This window comes from Notolabrus celidotus, chromosome 2 (genome assembly GCF_009762535.1).
Source record: "Notolabrus celidotus isolate fNotCel1 chromosome 2, fNotCel1.pri, whole genome shotgun sequence".
Taxonomy (NCBI): Eukaryota; Metazoa; Chordata; class Actinopteri; order Labriformes; family Labridae; genus Notolabrus; species Notolabrus celidotus.
In genome coordinates, this window is record NC_048273.1 from 3826604 (window position 1) to 3841086 (window position 14483).

Here is a 14483-nt window from a genome sequence, read left to right on the forward strand (position 1 = left end):
CTCTCACGAGCTCATGATGCAGATAAAACAGAACTGTGATTGATTGATTGATTGATTAGATTTCTAACAAACATGCGGTGCAAGATAGTAGAGGGGTGACCGTCATCCAGCCCTGCAGTGAACTTTAGGGAGGGAGAGACGGTTTTACACGTCTGAATGAATGATATCCGTCATCTTTTCTCTGATGATGAAGAGTTTCTCACCCTGCACCTCAAACTGCAGCATTACTGACCCGACCAGATCCTAAACACATTTATCTGTCTGTACTTTTATCAGCTTTCAGCGTGTCGGCGGTCTAAAAGGAAGGATTCTTGTTTAGATAGATGTAAACATCACCAACGTGGAGTTCTGGTGATATAAATACACCTTATTCTGAAGAGATGCACGATTAATGAGCCTGTGCCGCAGCTCCATAGAGTGGTCACTGGAGGACGTCATTTTACTCTTGACCTCCAGGCGTCCGCGCTGGTCACGACAACCCAACGCTTGGTGAATCTGCTTCACAATGATAGAAAGAGCCGTCATTGAAGGATCAAAAGCGACGTCTCTATAAACACATGCTAGTTATCCCTGGGGTAACTTTTCTAACACTTCCTGCTTAAAACCCCAAAAATCAGACAGATCATGAGACCCCGCTTTCATGGACTTGGTAAATGCCAAATGGACTTGTACTTGTATATCTCTTGTCTAGTCTTTCTGACCTCTGAAAGCTCTATTACACTTCTCCTCACATTCACCCATTCACACCACATTCACTCACTGATGGTAGAGGCTGCTACAGTAAGGGACCATCAGTGTTGGCTAATCTCATTCATACAGTCACACACCGCTGAACAACTGAGGGGGCAGTTTGGGGTTCAGTGTCTTGACCAAGAACACTTCCTTCCCATTGATAAACCGACTCTACCCACTGAGCCACAGCCGCCCCTCAGACCACTTTCACCATCTGTATTCATACTGAAAATCAAGATCAAGCGAGCCTCTGCCCTCTTCTCCATGGGAGCTTCCTGTCCTCCCTGAGATCGCCTTAGGACACCTGCGCTACCGTTTGACAGGTGTACCGCCCCAGTCTGACTCCCCCACCTGCCACTGTTCTCTGAGCTGGGTTGAGCGCTTGATGCCAGAAGCAAGAGACCACTCGGGGCGTGCCTTTCTGCCTCACTGGTCCCAGAAACTAAGATAACAACATTAATTAGGACCCTTTGTGACTACCTGAACACAGAGGCTTATATGTTCTAGCTCTTCCCCAGTCTGGTCAGAACTGAAGAAGTCTTCGAAGGAGAGGCGAAACGTCTTCAAGGATTTCATTTAGTCCAGTTGCCTTACGGATCAAGCTTTGATTCATCGAGTAAGTGACAAAAATGCTTTGCTTTAACTTAATTTGATTGATAGCTGTGGGGTTTTTTTTAAGTCTGAAAGAAAATGTAGCTAGAATATCAATATGATTTATTTTGGCCATATTTTGGAGGATATCGTGACAGCCCCAAGACATAACAAGCCTTCACTCCAACACTTTCACACACAGATAAAGGCGATGTAAATTATCTGATGACAACTGCATCAGTGGGTAGCGCTGTTGCCTCACAGCTAGAAGGTTCCTGGTTCGAATCCCCGGCCGGGCAGATGCCTTTCTGTGTGGAGTTTGCATGTTCTCCCCGTGCATGAGTGGCTTCCTCCCACAGTCCAAAAACATGCCCACCAGGTGAATTGGTCACTTTAAAATTGCCAGTAGGTGTGAGTGTGCGTGAATGGTTGTCTGTCTCTCTGTGTTAGCCCTGTGATAGGTTGGCGACCTGTCCAGGGTGTACCCTGCCTTCCACCCGAAGCTAGCTAAGATAGGCTCCAGCCCCCTGTGACCCCTAACGGGATAAGCGGTCAAGATAATGGATGGATGGATGGATGGAACTGCATCAGACTCAAAAACCCTAAAACAACAACTGAAGACCTGCGGCTGAAAACATCTGAAGGTGTGAAGAGAAAACTGCTGAGTCAGTGAGAGCGACAGAAACCTCAACGATGAACATTGTAGGAAAATCAGCCGGCTTTACGTTCGTCTTTTGATTAATTACTTAAGGAGGAATAGTGTCATCACACCTCTGCTTCAATTTTCAATTTTATATCAAAGCAAAAAGTGTCAATTTGTTCCATCTAGTGTGTGTTAATATTATTGCACGAGTCTTCTCTTTAACAGCGAGCAGTTTTTACATCCTAAATGATAAAAACAAATGTAAAAAGTGGAATAAAAGCGGTCGCAGACAGGAGAGGGATGCTATGATAAGCTGGTCCAGATGGACACACGGAGTCCCGGCCAGCTCCTGAGGAAGAAGAGCCAGGAACATGAAGAGGCTCGTTCTGGACCACTTCCTCTGGAAAAGGCCGAGAGCTGGGATCAAGGCCAGCATCCTATGTTGTATAGAGACACTCAGCGGGCTTTCACTGCATTCCTGCTGATCAAACGACACCTCGATAATATGAGAAGTGTCTGCTGTCATGGACGTGGCGGAGCCTAAACTGAGCCGTGTTTCGCTCTGTAATTAAAAAGCCTTTGTGACTGAATATTCAACATGAAACACTTATTAAGAATCTCTCACATTTATGATCTTCACACGTTTATTTTTAGATCAGATCATTTGTTGAGATTGTGCGTTTAAATAAGGATTAGTCATTCATTAGTTTAGGACGGCTGTGAATTCAACGTGACTCACCCATCTATTGAACAGTATTGGTGCTCAGTGTGAAAAGCAATTACAATGCTAAAGATAATTAAATAGCAGTGAGACATAGTAATGTGGTGCATTTGTAACATTAATGTTTGTTTGTTTATTTTTGCAGCTTTTTCCAACAGGAGCAGGAACATAAGAAATATGTTAAAACCAAAGAGGAAATTATTGTGATATAATAACTTTTACATTTTGTTCGTGAAAATCACAAACATTTTAAGAAAATGTGAGAAACACTCAGGATTGAACTCACATAATTAATGTTATATTTTTAATTTATTGCATTTTTTTAATACTCCCACAAGAGTAAACAAAAACAAGAAGTGCCTGATCTTTTTCTAACCATGAACTCGTGCTGCCTCTGACATCAGGGACTGTCAGTGTGAGAGACCCTTCCTCTGGATTCTCTGACCTGGACCTTCAGGTAGGCTGATGTGACTGATGATGAAACCTCAGCCAGACCTCAGCAGGAAGAGGAAGGCTCAGCCGTGACATCTTTTCATCCCCCAGCATCAGATCTAACTGTCTGTCTGGGTCTGCTGAATCTCCTAGACAACCAGGAGCTCCTCATCGGCAGACAGTTTGTTGTTATTCAAACAGGACATCTGCTGAGGCTCTGACTACGTTTGGTGACCTTGTGTGCAGATGGGGCTGAAACCACAGAGAGTGTGTAGGTAAAAAACATTGACCCCAGAAATCCAGATGATGTGCATCTATAGATTTTTTTTTCTCCTGTTTTTTGTGACCCTCTTGGTTTTATTTTATGTTAAAACTGGAGTCAGAAGTGAAGCCATTAATATTTGTAATGTTGTTTGTCCGACATATCAGCAAATATGTCTAAGTTGCTTTTATTTTTTTTCGAAAAATCTCTACTTGTATTTGTTTAACATCGTGCAGGATTTATGTATATATTTGTTATTTAATTATACATGCATTGTTGATGGCACAATATAAAAGGCGCTTATATATATATTTATACCATTGTTGTATAATCCTGTGAATGCCAATAATTTTTTTTTAAATCAATAAATAGAAACATTAAATAATTAAGTAGTTAATAAATAAATTGATGAATACATGAATAAATAAATACATGAATTTATTAATTAATGAATAGATAAATAAATAGATTATTTTTTAATTAATTAATTACTATATTTATGAATAAATATAAAAATAAAAACCTAAGTAAATAAATAGATATTGAATAAATAAATAAATACATACATATGTGAATTAATTAATAAATAAATAAATGAATGAATAAATACATATATGAATTAATAAATAAATAAATAAATAAATAAATAAATAAATAAATAAATAAAATAAAAATGTCAGACTTTTCAAATTAATTTAAAGACACACCTTAAACAACAACAAAAAAGTCCAGGAGAAAAAAAAACCCAATACATTAACAAAGACGTTCTCATCTTCTAAATACGCCTGACCCTTAAGAGTTTTCCAAAATGTAATTATAATATGAGCCAAACAGGTTACTTGAGGAATATTTAGTGAAGCATAGAGCATCCCTATATGAAAGAAAACTCAAATATAGTGTCTTTCCAACAGTCACTGCTACCACACATGCATTTGGAGGTATTGTGCGTCTATTTTGTCTTCCTACAAGCTACACACAGATCCAGCTCGTCCTTTCCCAGTAATAAACAGATCAGTAATAAACAGATGCAATGCCTTTGGAAAAGTTGTAATACTTAGTGAGAAAGAAAAGTAAGAAAGGCACTCATGATGAGAAACACTGTCCTTAAATCAGCATGAGGAAAACGTGGATATTAGTGACTGTAAGGTAATTTCTGAACACAGCTGACAGTGATCACAGGAGTCGGTGGGCAGAGACTCTTACACATTGAAAAGTGCACTTAGAGAATACTCTGAAGTAGAAAAAAATGAGTAAACAGCTTAGTTTTGAAAGCGTTAGACTTCCTATGAGTCCATCAGCGCTCGGGAAAAAAAGGATGAGGAAAAAAAAAGCAGGGAAAGAAGCCCATATGGCACTTAGTTTGTTCTGCAAACATTGACAAATTGCCACCTCTTTGGCGGTGTTAGCTGTGCCATCACTGAGTGTTTGCTGATAGAACCAAAGAGTAAAAGTCAACAGAGGCTTTGAGGTAAACGTAATGCATGGAGAGCTGAGATAACAAAACTAAATCTATGTTCACATGTTCGAAGGATGCATTGAAGCACTCTTTAATCCTACACTCCCTTCAACAGTGAAAACTAGCATTGGAATAAGTTTGCATGAGTGTTAGTGAAAGTCATCAACAATAAGATTTCAACTTAGCAGCTACAACACAGAGCGAGCATCATCACGGTGTCCTGTTCCATATTATGACATGCTACACTATAGTTCTGTTCCTGCGAGTATGAGTGTGATCACTGTCAGCCTGACTTGTTAAGGAGGTGTTAAAAAAGTTAGAACACTACAGTCAAATCTTGAATTGTAATACAATAAGAAATGACACCCGTGTTAACACTCCTTGTCCTAATGGTCTGTCAGCCTCTCAGCAGCTCTGCTCCACAAAGACGTGTCAGAAACGTCATGTTCTGCTCTCTGAGCATGTGAATCAGCCGGCGTCTCTCCTCCTAACTCACATATCGTCTTTCAAAGCAGAAAATCACAAATCTGCTCCTTTGTTTTTGAACAGCAGTCGAGATATCCTTCTATGAAACATTTATAAGAGATTCACTTCCCACTACCTACATCTCAGAAGCCCTCGGGCAGTTTGAGCGGCCCGAGCAACACGTGGCTCTGCAAAATGATATCACCTGTTGGGAAAAGACAGGCAGGAAATACTAAAAGGCTGTTTATCCACAATGTTCTCCAAGCTTTGATTACGTCACCCTCAAGCCTAGCAGGGGCACAGATTTAGAGGTAAATTAAGTTTCTTAGATTACAATAGTAAAAGTGTAAATGTGTCTAATACCAAGAAAAAATGATGAAAAAGGATGATATTCAGAGGTACAGGTGAGAAAATTGTCCAAGGACCCCCTCATGATTGTAACACAGATTAAGACATTAGTGATGTGTCATGATCAAAAGCTGCGGCTCTGAGAGTCGATGCTTTATAGTGAATCAGAAGAGCCGGCTCGCATCGAGAGAGAGCCGGCTCCCAGTTAGTTCCTTTCCCTGCTTAGCTCTCTCAGTGCTCAGCCCCAGCTCTGCTCACAGCAGAACTTTGTTTTGATTGGTCAGCATGGCGGCCATGCGGCCAATCACATGTGAGGATATAGGATACAGGTGATGGAGGGGAAGCTGTGTATCGTGGCTTCATCTGTTCCTTCTGAGAGGGTTAGGGTTAGGGTTCTTCTCAAAGACCGGGCAAATACTCCCTGAGAGGAGAAACCGGATCAGCCCATCCAAACTGAGGCATCTGATTTTACTCAATGCAAACGTGAGGACATTAATAATGTTTGCTTGAGTTTGGTTCTGGTTCTGTTTGCTTAAGTTTGGTTCTGGTTCTGTTTGCTTAAGTTTGGTTCTGGTTCTGTTTGCTTAAGTTTGGTTCGGTTCTGTTTGCTTGAGTTTGGTTCTGGTTCTGTTTGCTTAAGTTTGGTTCTGGTTCTGTTTGCTTGAGTTTGGTTCTGGTTCTGGTTCGGTTTGCTTGAGTTCGGTTCTGGTTCTGGTTCTGTTTGCTTTAGTTCTGGTTCGGGTTCGGTTCTGGTTCGGGTTTGGTTCTGGTTCGGTTCTTGTTCTGGTTCGGTTCTGTTTGCTTGAGTTTGGTTCTGCTTGTGTTTGGTTCTGGTTCGGTTCTGGTTCGGTTCTGGTTCGGTTCTGGTTCGGTTCTGGTTCGGTTCTGTTTACTTGAGTTGGTTCTGGTTCTGTTTGCTTGAGTTTGGTTCTGGTTCGGTTCTGGTTCGGTTCTGGTTCGGTTCTGGTTCGGTTCTGGTTGCTTGAGTTTGGTTCTGGTTCTGTTTGCTTGAGTTTGGTTCTGGTCCGGTTCTGGTCCGGTTCTGGTCCGGTTCTGATTCGGTTCTGGTTCGGTTCTGGTTCGGTTCTGTTTGCTTGAGTTTGGTTCTGGTTCTGTTTGCTTGAGTTTGGTTCTGGTTCGGTTCTGGTCCGGTTCTGGTCCGGTTCTGGTCCGGTTCTGGTTCGGTTCTGGTTCTGGTTGCCTGAGTTTGGTTCTGGTTATGTTTGCTTGAGTTTGGTTCTGGTTCGGTTCTGGTTCAGTTCTGGTTCGGTTCTGGTTCGGTCCTGTTTGCTTGAGTTGGTTCTGGTTCTGTTTGCTTGAGTTCGGTTCTGGTTCTGTTTGCTTAAATTTAGTTCTGGTTCTAACCGTAGCCCTAACCCTAACCCTAACCCTAATCTCAACCCTAACCCTAACCCTAACCCTAATCTCAACCCTAACCCTAACCCTAACCCTAACCCTAACCCTAACCTAATCTCAACCCTAACCCTAACCCTAACCCTAATCTCAACCCTAACCCTAACCCTAACCTAACCCTAATCCTAACCCTAATCTCAACCCTAACCCTAACCCTAATCCTAACCCTAATCCTAACCCTAATCCTAACCCTAACCCTAACCCTAATCTCAACCCTAACCCTAACCCTAATCTCAACCCTAACCCTAACCCTAACCCTAAACTCAACCCTAACCCTAATCTCAACCCTAACCCTAAACTCAACCCTAACCCTAATCTCAACCCTAACCCTAACCCTAACCCTAACCCTAATCTCAACCCTAACCCTAACCCTAACCCTAATCTCAACCCTAACCCTAACCCTAACCCTAACCCTAATCCTAACCCTAATCCTAACCCTAACCCTAACCCTAATCTCAACCCTAACCCTAACCCTAATCCTACCCTAATCCTAACCCTAATCACAACCCTAACCCTAATCCTAACCCTAACCCTAACCCTAACCCTAATCTCAACCCTAACCCTAACCCCAACCCTAACCCTAACCCTAACCCTAATCTCAACCCTAACCCTAACCCTAACCCTAACCCTAACCCTAATCTCAACCCTAACCCTAACCCTAATCACAACCCTAACCCTAATCTCAACCCTAACCCTAACCCTAACCCTAATCTCAACCCTAACCCTAACCCTAACCCTAACCCTAATCCTAACCCTAATCCTAACCCTAACCCTAATCCCAACCCTAACCCTAATCTCAACCCTAACCCTAACCCTAACCCTAATCTCAACCCTAACCCTAACCCTAACCCTAACCCTAACCCTAACCCTAATCTCAACCCTAACCCTAACCCTAACCCTAATCTCAACCATAACCCTAACCCTAATCCTAACCCTAACCCTAACCCTTGAATGGTTTTGCAACAGAATAAATGCAAAAAATTGGGCATTTCTAAAGCTACTCATAAAAACACTGTTAAAGGGTTTTCAACATAAAATCATTATTTTTTGCAAAGTTAAGGTAAAACATACGGCTACAAACGATTCTAAATTAAGAGCCGTTCGGGAGTTAAAAGAGCCGGCTCTCTGAAAAGAGCTGAACTTCCCATCACTAAAGCACATGCTTACTAACATTTGCACCCTTAGTTTCCCTTGGAACTATTTGTATTGTAAAACATATCAATGTAAATCCTTCAGACCTGTACCATAGTGATAAACAGATAACACTTAAATTTGAATCAAGTAAATCCCACTTGTATCCTTTAAAACAGAGGGTCATTTCATTCCTTGTGGACTCAACATGACAGCATTTATACTTTTCAAGTAATTGATCTTAAATGCTTTCAGAAAATTAACAGCAGCAAGACTCACATATCCCTTCAGCCACCAAATGGTATCATAACAATGGTGTAGATGCTGTTTTGTAATGACACAGCACAATTTTATCATTTATTAGAAATGTATTCAAATTATTTCACGGACCCCCAGGCTATGGTTCGCGGACCCCCAGGGGTCCCAGGACCCCACTTTGAGAACAACTGGTTTAGAAGATATTAAGATTACGAGTTTTTCATAATGAGAGGCACAGCTGACTTGATTGACAGGTGGGAACACTGTAGCTGTGAGCGAGGAGGCTCAAAGCCCGCCTCTTTACCTCACACTAGCTTGACAGAAAGGTTGAGTTCAGACTTTCCAATATGGCACCGCCGACGATCGGCTTCAGAAACAGATGGGTGTCGTCACGGATACTACGACCATTTATTATACAGGCTATGGTTGGGATTAATAAAGGATTATCTTATCTCATCTTATTAATAGGCTTAGATAAGTTCACCAGACCGGCTAACGCACGTTTATTTACTGTGTTGCCTGGCAGATAAAGACTTAATAAGTCAGAGTGTCAACTGGGTTGGAAATGCCAAATAAAGATATGTATGTAGGGAAGAGGAGGGTTAACGATCAACCTGAGCGTATCATGCATCAGTGAATCCAAATCGTGCAAGCATGGTTCCAGTTGGCATCACAGTCTCACACAAACTGCTCAGGTTGAAGAAATTCTTCCACCACATGAAGTGACAGGAGGAACGGGGAGGACTCCTTTTCTCCTCCTCTGATATAGGCATTTAAACAACAAATAGAACATACAGAGAGATGTTTACACAGCTGCTCCATAGACCTACATGTGTGGAAACACTGGTGATTGATTACATTAGCATTAGGGGTCTCTGTCCCTCCCTATTGCTGGTAAATATACGTTATTTGGCATGGATGACTAATCAGAGCTCATGTCTGATACTCGTTCCTGAATTCAGTGTGAACAAAGCGTGTTGTATAGTTGTCTGGATTTAAACAAAGCCTTGAGGCAAATCAATCAATCGATCAATTAATCAAGCTTTACTTTTATAGAATCTTTCCTACAAATCAAATGCAACTCAACGTATTTTACCGCGATTGAAAACAAGAAAGAAGCTGAAGTTAATTAGTGGGAAAACATGTTTCATAGTATAAAACAAAAATTGATTTTGAAGTAGAGACTAATGCACACTAATAACAATAAAATATATGTATTTAAAATTAAGTTAAAACATTAAGGATATAGATAGTTAAAATAAATACATAAAAAAGAGATTAAAGTTAAATATAAATAAAGGCTAAAAATATTAATAAAACTGAGCAGACAAATAATAAAAAACAAATAGTTAGAGCTGGCTCAGGCTTGGACCAGCTCTTACTAGTTACTAACCATTACTAACCATAGACCTTTCTAGAGTCCCTGAGCTCCCTTGTCTCGTAGGTTCCTCTGAGCTGCCGTAGACGTCCTCCTGCTGTGGATGTTCCAGACTCCAGCTGATACGGACGTGCTGGACTCTAGCGGCAACAGCTTCTACCACTCGTCTCATCACTATCACCTCTCCCTCTGTCTCTTATTCTCCTCTATCCCTCTTTCCAGACCCAACTCGGTCTCAGCAGATGTGTGTCTAACATGAGTCTGGTCCTGCTGGAGGTTTCTGCCTGTTAAAGGAAGTTTTTTCTCGCCGCTGTAACTAGCTAAAAATTTACGAGCTGCAATGCTCATGGTGGATTAAGGTGGGGTCAGACTGAGTCTTGGTGTTGGGTCTCTGTTCATAATTCGACATAGAGTGGTCTAGACCTGCTCTGTTTGTAAAAGCGTCTTGAGATAACGTTTGTTGTGATTTGGCGCTATACAAATAAAGATTTGTTGATTTAAATAAAATAATAAAACAACATTAAAATCAATATTAAACATAAACATAAAAGACAGACTGAATAGATGTTTTTAGGTTACTTTTAAATAATTGACCTCAAGGCTTTTTAGTAATCAAGTAACTGGAGTTATTCAAAGAACAGTTTCGGCCCCAATCATCAAAAGTCTCGCCAGAAAGAATCAAAGACTGCCTCTTCAGACTGAATGCATATCCTCTCAGTGTTTTCCCACCTTATACTCTGTCGTTCAATCAGCCTCAACACCACTTTGGAGGATTTGCTTTATTTAGAAACTGCATATGTTCTTGACTGCTGTGAGCCGGAACACTGGATAGTGATGGAAGTGATGGAGGTGATGGAAGTAGCACCAGAATGTGTTACCAAAGCTGAGGAGAGTTCATTTACACGTGTCCAATCTGCTTCTGTAACACATGGCTGATCAGCAGCACTGACAGGTGGTCAAACTCACAAGTTATATGAGGGAGTTTTCAAAAGATTCCAGCAGGGTGAATGTCTTTTAAACACACAGAAGAAGAGATAGATGTCATAAACAATGGGTTTTCTGTCTTCTCTTGTTATGCAGAAGAAGTTATGAAGGAGGAGGAGGAGGTAGGATCAGCGTTTTGTCACAGGAGCTGTCAGCTTCCATCATTCACTGCTGAATACACGACTGAGTGGGCTGTGCTGATATCTTGTTTATGTAATTGAGTGTCTCAGCCATATGTGATGTTTCTCATTTATTTAATATATTACATTTTCAGAGCCAGCAATCTCCTCAGTGATAAGCTCTCAGTGTTATTCCACTAAAACTGCATTAAAAGCATCCATTCACAAAACACCACAGGGAGGAGAAACTAATGCAAAACAAAGAGGAACTCGTGGATGAGCAAACCTTTCGACAGACCCGAGGGGGCTGCTTGTGTTTCAATGAGAAGGTCAGGTTTTGTTTCCCGTTCTGGATGAACACCCAGGGTGAGACTATGAAGCTGACTGTCATCAAAAGGTCAAAACATTAGGGAGATTTCAGCCTTTTCAGAGAAAAATGTTCATTCTATTAACGATTTATCTCCTTGAGAGGCTAAAAAGATACAATGACATTTGGAGGCTCAAGCTATTTTTCTCCACTTGGCGTCAGCATCATTAACTGATAAAGGTTTCTACATTCATCTTGTTTGTTAACTGGGAGAATACTCATTTGTTAACACCGTGCTTTATATTCCAGTCATTGAGTGTAGGATTTTTCTGTTAAATTAGATTCATTTCTTATTCAAAACATGTCTGAAACTTTGATTAAACATGAATTGCAATGAGCCATAAAATAAAATAAATTTGAATTTATTCAAATATTTAGATTTTAGAAAAAGCCCAACTTGTCAAATTAGATTAGAAAATCAAATAAGTCAAAATAAAATGTAATATGTAAAATAAAATAAAAAAATTAAATAAGTCAAATAAATAAAAGAATAGAAGTCAAATATATAAGAAAATCAAATCAGTCAAAAATATCAAATCAGTCAATTAAATAAAAAAATAAGATAAATAAAAAAAAAAAATAAGTCAAAAAATAAAATCAGTCAATTAAATAAAAAATATCAAACAAGTCAAATAAATAAAAAATCAAATAAGTCAAACACATAAAAAATAAAATCAGTCAAATAAAAAAATCAAATAAGTAAAATAAATAAAAAATCAAATACATCAAACAAATTGAAGAATCTAATGAATTAAAAAACTCCAATAAGTCAAATAAATTAAAACTCAAATTAATCTGAGCTTCAAATCCCTAAAGGTAATTTTCTGCTGCAGAAAATACATCAAAGTGCTGTTTTACTCCACAGGTTATAATTATAAACCAGTAGACCAGGTGCAGAGATGCTTGTCTAGAGATGACAGGAAGTTTTGGCTTGAATGCTTTATCTTTAATGAAGCATAATGAATGCTCTTTGAATGCTTGAGATTTAAATGGCAGGTCTAGAAGAAAAAATATATTTTAAATTGAGATTAATTAACTGAGAATCGGACATTTTGACAGTAAATGTTATTGTTAGCCACATCATACTGCAAGAATATCCTCAAGTCAATTAACATGAAACTCCAGTCATAATGAATACCTTGCGGCAGCTGATAGTCCCTTGATTTGGTCTCATTGCCCCCCCTTCCAGTCTCAAAGTGTGATTCACAAAAATAACGCAGTAATGACTCTCCAGCTGGAACAAGCTGATATGCAGCTTGGTGAAAATCGCTCGTTACATGTCTGATTGTGGAAAGGAGCTGTCATTACCTCTATTCAGTGCTGTAAGAGTCACACTCATATGTTGAAGAAGTTCCAGTCATACAGAGATGATGAGCGGGTGGGGAGGAGGTGAGTCTACGCAGGCTGCAGTCATCAAAAACTCTCTGAAGACAAAGATCATCTTAGTCTCAAAGTGAATTTTTGGTGATTATGATTTGGGAGTTTGAAGCTCATTTGAATACAAAGTGGTGAGTTTATCCTGGATGCATGCGTGACTGCTGATTTAAACCCCTCCAAACTGCACCAGAGCACCTGGGAGACACTTGTTGATCACATAATGAAGGTAAGGGCACATTCCAGCCTTTAGAAATAGATTCTCTTATTTTCTTTGGGTTTTTTTATTATCTCAACAAAATGACTGACATCTCCATTAGTGCATGTCCATCATAGATTGTTTGTGTATGCATGGACGGCACAAGAGTGTGTGACATGTTTCAACTACTGAGTGTGAAAATTTAATGTCCCCAAGTGGGTTAATAAAGTATGTCCCCCTTCTTCTTCTTCTTCTTCTTCTTCTTCTTCTTCTTCTTCTTCTTCTTCTCCTCCTCCTCCTCCTCCTCCTCCTCCTACTTCTTCTTCTTCTTCCTTTTGTGCATACATTAAGTGGTTCCAAACGCCACATGAACCAAACCTTTAAACCACAACCGATGTGTAAGTCTTATGTAGGCTTCAAACTTTCCTTCTTGATGAAGCTTATAGTTAGAGCTGGATCAGGCTTGGACCAGCTCTTAGTTATGTTGCTATAGGCTTAGACTGACACACTGGGATCCTGTCTTTCCCTCTCTATCCTCACTCTCTCTGTCCCATTAAAGTTACTAACCATAGACCTTTCTGGAGTCCCTGAGCTCCCTTGTATCGTAAGTTCCTCTGGATCTCTGCTGCTGTGGACGTGCCAGACTCCAGCTGCTACAACTACTACTATCCGTCTCCCAACTATCATCTCTCTCTCTCTTCATCTCCCTCTATCCCTCTCTCCAACTCTGTGTGTCTAACATGAGTCTGGTCCTGCTGGAGGTTTCTGCCTGTTAAAGGAAGTTTGTCCTTGCCACTGTAACTTTTTAAATGCTGCAAAGTGCTCTGCTCATGGTGGATTAAGATGAGATCAGACTGAAGTCCTGTCTGGATCATGAGACTGGATCTTGTCCTGTCTTGATGTTGGGTCTTTGTTAATAATAGAACATAGAGTAAAAGCGTCTTCAGATAACATTTGTTGTGATTTGTCAATAAAGACTGATTGAAGCTGATGAACAAAATAAACTACAGGAACATAAACTTGATGTTTGATGTTCCAGAGAACTCCTCGGTACAAATGAGCCTCAACATGAAGCATCACCACAGCTACTGCAACACCAGCTGCTCCTGTTTGCTCATCCTCATACTCCACCATGGATTCAACATACCAGCTGTTTGTACTCCAAATCAGCAGTGTTCTACCTTTGCCAGTGCTGATAATTCTGCATGCACAATGTGCCAAACAGCAAGCATCCAGTGTTTTTCAGGTTCAACAAGAGAATCACAAACACAGAGTTAGCCCTCACTTCCTCTACAGGCTACAAGATGTGAGAGAAATGTCACAATAGCAGAGAGCCCTGCCCCCCAGGTCTGTCTAGGGTCTGAAGGGTGAGTTTCTACCATGGAGAGTGCAAACAAGTGTGTTCGTGTCTGCTGCTGTGTGTTGATGTGTGTGATGTGGCACCTGTAAATCTAAAAGACGTATTAAGGGGAAAAGAGAAGCGTGATGTCGTTATCAATAGACCTAAGACTGATAAATCCTGCTTCATGATGAGGCTTAGAAAATAAAGCAGCAAGGTTTGCCCCATTATCTATCCGATCACGATGTTTCAAAGCCGGTAGGTCTGACTC

General features: G+C 40.4%; 2 protein-coding genes across 3 annotated transcripts in view; both read right to left on the minus strand.

Moving 5' to 3' along the window:
* Nucleotides 1–14483, minus strand: part of LOC117829568 (cAMP-specific 3',5'-cyclic phosphodiesterase 4D-like) — a 131577-nt gene that overhangs the window by 71580 nt on the left and 45514 nt on the right. The window lies entirely within an intron of this gene.
* Nucleotides 3009–14483, minus strand: part of LOC117829591 (cAMP-specific 3',5'-cyclic phosphodiesterase 4C-like) — a 30143-nt gene continuing 18668 nt past the window's right edge. Inside the window, exon 2 of the mRNA XM_034707170.1 lies at nucleotides 3009–3371. Within this exon, the coding sequence (XP_034563061.1) occupies nucleotides 3341–3371 (31 nt within the window). The 3' untranslated portion in view covers nucleotides 3009–3340. The remainder of the gene's footprint in view (nucleotides 3372–14483) is intronic.